General features: G+C 39.4%; 1 protein-coding gene across 1 annotated transcript; it reads right to left on the bottom strand.

The window, feature by feature from the left end:
* Positions 1-6,084: 6,084 nt before the first annotated feature.
* On the bottom strand, positions 6,085-7,071 carry LOC125344121 (putative MAGE domain-containing protein MAGEA13P). Its single transcript, XM_048336724.1, has one exon. The coding sequence runs from the start codon at positions 7,069-7,071 to the stop codon at positions 6,085-6,087; it is 987 nt and encodes a 328-aa protein (XP_048192681.1).
* Between the last annotated feature and the right edge of the window lie 214 nt (positions 7,072-7,285).

Here is a 7,285-nt window from a genome sequence, read left to right on the forward strand (position 1 = left end):
ACAGAGATTGGTAAGCTACAAGTTGATAGTACTAGAAATTCAGGAAGAGAAATTTGGACTCAGTGTTTTGGGAAGAATGAATTCCACATAGATATCCATGAAGAAGTAGAAAGAACTCTGTCTCAGGGACTTCTAGCTCTGTTTACAAGCACCTTTGTATTTTCTCATTGAAAGTGAGAATCCACTGTCCCAAAGCGAGAAGAAACAGAACTGAATAGGAAGTATTCTAATTTTATTGTTCTCATTGGAATGAAATTTCTCTAGATTTCTATTGTTCATGGATTGTCTATCTACCAAAAGCTTTAGTTTGAATAATATATTTCTAATGTAAAATTTTGACAATCACTGTCCAAATGTTAGCTGGGATAGATAGTGAAATACTGGCTCCTCATTTCCTAAACCCAAGATTGCCTCCAGCTATGTTCTGTTTACCATAAGAATCTGTAGTACTTGCTGTGCTGTCAGGTGTCTCAAAGAGACACACTAGGTTGCTGGAATGTCAGGACTAACATTGAATATAAGACTAGAGATGAAAAAATGACCTGAGATTGAAAAGTCGATACAATATGTTCTGTAAGTGTGCAGGCAGGGGAACAAGCGCTTGCACACACACACACACACACACACACACACACCAATTTATATGATTCTTGGAGCTGACAAACTTTTTGTGGTATTTTGTTGTCAATCTTACTTATAGGAGAGGATGGCTTGTCTGTATACAACTCTTGCTTTTCCTGAAGCGTATATCTTCAACCTTTACTGATGCACACTGTCATTTTTTGCTTTTCCTCTACATGTGTTCAAATGAATGAATGAGTATCACAGGATCCTATTCACAGATTCCAAGTGTAGCGCCTGTCCCTGTGTGAGCCTTCTGTCTTTATTGGAAAAATATACTACAACTGTTCCTGTAACTTCAGAAAATAATCACTCAGTGTCGATATGGACACCTTGTCCTCAGGTTTGAACACTGTTTGATGTAGGGATTCTCTCACAAGCATGATACATGGTGCTTCCTACCCAGCAACCCACACATTCTTGTTAGAACATTGAGAAATTGTTCCCTCTCCCTTTTCCCATCAATCCTGGAAAAGTATGAATTGTGAGTCAACCTCTATCCCACCTGGTAAGTGGTAACAATATAAACCAATAGACACAGTAAAACCCTTCTCTAGGAAACCAATAGCTCAAGTCCAAGATAGATGGTCTGAGCTGGAGACAACATCCAGGTAATAGTTCAAATCATGTCCATCCCAATGCTTTCTGTGCAGTCATTGAGATAATTAGTCCTAGTGTGTCACACCAATTCCACTTGCTTGAGCTTCACACTGTTCTCACGTGTAGGGCATGGGATCTGGAATGCAGCAGGTCCACTCCTTCATGACCTGCCTACTCAGAACACACTGAAACTTCTGGCTGTTCTTGATGATTCAAAGACTCCCCAAGGCTTAAGCTGTCCTGCACCACCACCCTCCCCTACCGAGATTCCCCCCTTGTTCCCCTTCTGGATACTGCCTCATTTTGCACTGAACTCTGGATTCAGAGCTCAAAGTGATGGCTGGCTTTTGGCTCTCTGGGTTTTGCACGAAGTCTTGCTCACAGAGAGCACTTGCTCTCCTCTGTTCCTTCCAAGTCATCGCCTAGATGATTTGTCCTATCTGGACCTCTGCCATGGTTCCTGAATACTCTGACAAAATTCTTGCTGCCTACTGGCAAAAGGAAAATGTTCTTCTTTTCTGAATAATTATTTATTGCCAAAGTGATGTACAGAGGGGTTACAGTTTCATACGTAAGGCAGTGGGTACATATCTTGTACTGTTTGTTACCTCCTCCCTCATTTCCCCCCTCCCCCTTCCGCCTTTCCTCTCCCCCCCCATGAGTTGTTCAGTTGATTTACACCAAATGGTTTTGCAAGTATTGCTTTTGTAGTGTTTGTCTTTTTACCCTGTGTCTCTCGATTTTAATATTCCCTTTCACTTCCCTAGTTCTAATACCAGTATATGCAGTATCCAGGGTACTCAGATGAAGTAGAGTAATAGCATCCGGACAACCACAGGAAGGGATACAAGAGGAACAACAACTTTTGACATTTCCAGATTTTAAGTAATGTCTAAAGAAATCTCACTACTCTGAATATCACTGCGTAAACCCTCCTTTATATGGGTCAAAAATTGATTTTTGGCTTAACCTTATTAAGTAATGAGGAAATACAAATGTAAACAATAAGATATTTTTCAATTGTACTGTTGCCCAAATTTAATGTGATGAATATAGAAAATAGTCCCGAGTATGTTGAGTATGAACATGCATTCATTTATGAAAAACTGCATTTTGTTCCAAACATGATGGTACATGTTTGCAATTCCAGCTACCTGGAAAGGAGAAAGGAGGACTGAGGATTGAAGGGTACTGGGAAAAGGTAGCAGAACTCTATCTCAAAAATATAATATAATAAATGCTACAGAATTTTTGGAATAAAATTTCAATAGTATTAAAAATTTTAAATATCCCCATCTTTTCATTTAAACACAATTTTCCACATTAAAATGTCTTCTCTTAGGAGAAAAGCATGTATATCTATCAAAGGATTCATTTTCAAATACATTAACTACTATAAATTGTATTATAAATGAACAGTATCTTATATGGCAAATAAGAAGAATATTAATTTTGGCATCTACATTGTTTAGAATTCTAGGGACTCATTTATCAAAATGAAGAACACCTTTGTGTACTATGTACAGAAAATGCTTGCATGCATTTTATTAAATGACAAAGGGAGCATCAAATAAACTAGTATTTATAACTGTGAATGCTGAAAAATGTATTTTAGAGTATATCCTTTTATGAAGAGCTCAGGTTTGACTTTTAAACAATATACATCAGGTAATTAATTGATAGTTACCTCATTGGTAGTAGACTACATTTTGGAATCTGTAAAAATTTTGACACCTATATTGAAGGAACCTTTTGCAGTAAGTATATCTGCACAATTACTTGTGCAATAAAAATATTTAATAGGCTCTGTGTAACCAGGAGCTCCTTGGCTTATTTACATATTTCTTTATTTAAATAAGGGTAATGTAATATAAATACTTATTTATATCTAGTTCATTATTGAATATATTTTATGTATAAATATGAATGAAAAAAGAGCTCTGCACTAATTAGCTAAGTAAAAGCTAGCTTACCCAACACATAGAATTTGAAATTTGAATGGCTGAACATAAAACTGTGTGTGTGTGTGTGTGTGTGTGTATCCATACACACAAATTCTGGCACGCACTGGCAAGGACTTCCTCTCCAAAGGGACCCAGGAATGCAGGCTGCTTCCATGTTTAGTTCCTCTATCTTGACACAGGCCACAATGTTAGATGCTGAATGGAAGAAGCAGCAAGTGAACAACCCCGGAATTTGAGGAAAATCCCATGTGAATGAACACTGGATTTTCCTGGTCTGTTCCATAAGACACCATATATTGGGCACCTCAAAGAACAACTATTACAGCATTGTAGTTTACACTTGTAATCCAAGCTACTCAGAATGATGAGATCTGAAGGATCTTGACTTAAGGCTAGCCTGGACAAAGTAAATCTATGAGACTCCTTCTCAATCAATATCTGGATGGCTCACCTGCCATCTGGGCTATGCAAGAGTAAATAGGTGGATCCCAGTTCAGGCCAGTCTAGGTATACATATGACACCCTATTTGAAAAATAACTAAGGCAAAACAGGGTAGAGGCATGACTCAACTGGCATAGCACCAGCTATCATCAAGTAAATGCAAGGCCCTGAGTTCGAAGACTACCACCAAAAATGTGTGTGTGTGTGTGTGTGTGTACATTTAAAAAAGGAAATGAAACCTATTATGATAAGACAACCTTCTTTATTTCTTTGATGAATTTCCAAAAAATTCACTTTTTAAAGTACTATTAAGCCAGGTGCCAGTGGCTCCTACCTGTAATCCTAGCTACTCAGGAAGCCCAGTTCAGAGGATCAATTTAAAGCCAGACGTCTGGGGAGTCTGCATCTCTCATTAATCAACAGGCTGGATGGTGGCATGGCTCAATTAATAGAGCACCAGTAGTGAGCAAGCAAGCTGAGCAAGAGCATGAGGGCCTGAGCTCAAGCCCCCATACTGTAAGTAATAGTAAATCATAATAATGTTGTCTTTCTTCAACTACTACTTATATGGGGGGCTTTGGGTTTTAGTCACTGAAGCAAACCCATTCATCTATGTAAGTGTCCATTGGCCTGTTTCAAATAACATAGCAAAAAGTAGGACATTGTTGTGATTTTAAAATTGGGTTATTTCCCAAGTAGCAGTAGATTACCTGTAAATCAGCTTCTATTCACAGCCCACTTTACTAATACAGTAAATGTATCCAAGATGACAAACATCAAAATGTCCTCTAAATACAGTAAATGTATCGAAGATGACCAGACACCAAAATGTCCTCTAAAGTACACTGTGGCATTGAATGGTCTGTGGACATCAGAGAGGTTTCAAATGAGCGAAGAGACACCAAAGACATTAGTGTGGGAAGTAGAAATAGTCTTTGTCAGGGAGAAGACATGATGTTGGGTTGTTCCACTGAGAGCAGAACAGAGACTTCAGAGGAAGCTGTAGTGACCCCATCTAAAAGATCTACTCAGGACAATTTTCCATTTCTGGCTTTTCACTCACCTATCAGACATTCTGTCTGAAGCTGGCTTCCTACTACCATCTAATTTAGCCAAAAGTTAACTCTCACGTACTGATTTGGGTTTCCAGACACCCCAATCTGTCCTTCCTTGGGGCATTTATTTACCCTTGACTGCTACCATTTGAAATAAACCCATCTCCCCACTGGGTTTTACTTGCTCTTTATGCTTTAAACCAATTTTTACTGCCTTCCTTTTTTATCTTCAAATCTCTACTGCTTAACTATTGCCTTCAAATGAAGAAATTCTGAATGTTGGAAGAATAAATGAATCAGTTATTATGTGCTCTTGTTTATTAAGGAGTAATTTATCATACATTCTTGAACAAGTCAAGCAAGAACGTACATACATCTTTACATTTTTAAGACAGTGGAAAGCATACATAAATCATAACATTAACAATCTTTTCTGCATTCACTAAGCCTATCTATGTTATTACTGGGCTCTCACATTTGTAAAGAAAATTGTTGAACATTTTCATTTTTATCATATTCCAGGTCACAAAATACAACGAATTATATATCTCAAGTGATTTTTCAGAACTGCAAGACTCTCACTCTTAAAACCCAGTAAACAGCAACACATATGTGATCCATATAAGCAATGTAGATTCTGAAGCTAATACACCTTGCAAGAGAAATGTTTGAAAAATACAGAAAGAGAAAATGTGGCACATACACACAATGGAATTCTATGCCTTTATCAGAAAGAATGACACTGCCCCATTTGTAAGGAAATGGAAGGACCTGGAAAAAAAATCACACTAAGTGAAGTGACCCAGACCCAAAGAAACATAAACTCTATGGTTTCCCTCATAGAGAATAATTAGCACATCTAGCTCAATAGCTATGCCCATATGAATGCATAAGATAATACTAAGTAAAATGAACTCCATGTTATGGAAATAAGTGGTATATCATTGCTGTAGTTAATTTCAACATGCCATGTCAATGTGTCCTTTTGTTCTCTCGTATTCTCTTCCTTTGGTTTTTCCCCTGCTATTACTGTAACTGATCCTAGTACCCTGGATATGGTATAGATGTGTATTGGAACTAGGGAAGGGAAAGGGAATACCAAAAATGAGAGACAAAGGATAAACGGACAAACCACGGCAAAAGCGATACTTACAAAACCAATTGGTGTAAACCAACTGTACAACTCATGGGGGGGAGGGAACTGAGGAGGAGGGAGATGGGGGAAAATGAGGGAGGAAGTAAAAAGTTGGATAAGTAATGTACTTGCCTTACATATGAAACTGTAACCCCTCTGTACTTCACTTTGACAATAAAGAAAAAGAAAGGATCTTAAAAATCTCTTCACTTATTAAAAGCCTTGACCACGCGCTTCAAGAACAGAGTAAAAAATCGAATTCACTCTTTATTTGGGAGGGCAAGAATCGCTGCTAGACTTGGGTTGGGGCATTTTATCCATAGTGACAGTGGCAGCATTCAGGTTGGCCAACACAAGCTTGGCTTTTTCTTCTTCATCTTTCAAAGCTTCCTTATACAAGGAAACAAAGGCTGTGGGACTACTCCCACTGACCTTGGAGAAAAACTGCAGGACTTTCATCTTGCTGGTTTCAGCATAGGCTCTTGGGCCCCACTTGAACTCATAGCGAGCAGGATCGCTGTTGGGTATCAGCTGGTACTCCAGGTACTTCTCCTTCACGAAATCTTCAGTGATCAGCTTCTTCGGATCCCCATAGATGAAATCCTTCTTCTCAGCATATACACCAATCATGCGCAGTGTGTCCCAGACCTTCTCTTCAGGCGCATGGTTGCCCTCCATGAAGACCAGGCCCAAAATAAGTATGAGAAGACCAGTTTTGGGCAGACCTTCATCATTATTCCCCTTTCCATCGTAGGTAAGATCGAGCATTTGGACGAGCACATAGGCATGCCTGATGGGGTCCACTTCCTTTACTTCAATGCCAAAGACAACTTCCATGCATTCACAAGCATTCCTGAAGATCATGGGGTAGTAATCCTTGAACTCTTTGATGACATTTTTCATTATTTCTTCCTCTGTGACGAGATCCTTTGTTGTGTACTTGACACTCAGATACTTCACCAAATCAACTACCTTCTTCCCCAGAGAAGTAGTGAGCAATAGCTCAGCCTCTGGGTGGGCCTTTGAGGCACTTGCACCCTCCTTTTCTTGGCCATTGCAACCTTCCTTTGGTTTGCTTGATAGGGTGTCTTCCATGGTAGTAGAGGAAGAAGAGGCTTCCTGAAGACACTGGGTAACACTTCCATGAGCAGCAGCAGATGGAAGAGGAGGAGGAGGTGGAATTTCCTCCAGGGTGCCTGGGATCAGAACAGAGGAGAAAGCTGTGGTATCTGCAGTCTCATCTACATCTGACATGCCCAGGGCTTCTATTTCAGCCTGAAGGTCTTGGTCAACCACAAGATCAGGCTCATATTGCTGCTTCTGGCCGTGAGGCATCATGGCTTGTCTGAGGAATGGTTAGCAGAAGTGTAGGTAGGAGAAGAGTGATGGAGCCAAATGGCCTGAGGAAGAGAAGAAAAGTGTGAGACACTTAATTGTCACTAGTGGCAAAGACTTTTTTTTAACAGAT

This window comes from Perognathus longimembris, chromosome 28 (assembly GCF_023159225.1).
Source record: "Perognathus longimembris pacificus isolate PPM17 chromosome 28, ASM2315922v1, whole genome shotgun sequence".
Taxonomy (NCBI): Eukaryota; Metazoa; Chordata; class Mammalia; order Rodentia; family Heteromyidae; genus Perognathus; species Perognathus longimembris.

What these genes read in the sequence shown, in the direction of transcription:
- LOC125344121 (XM_048336724.1), bottom strand. Translation starts at nt 7,071, where the DNA reads ATGTCAGATGTAGATGAGACTGCAGATACCACAGCTTTCTCCTCTGTT.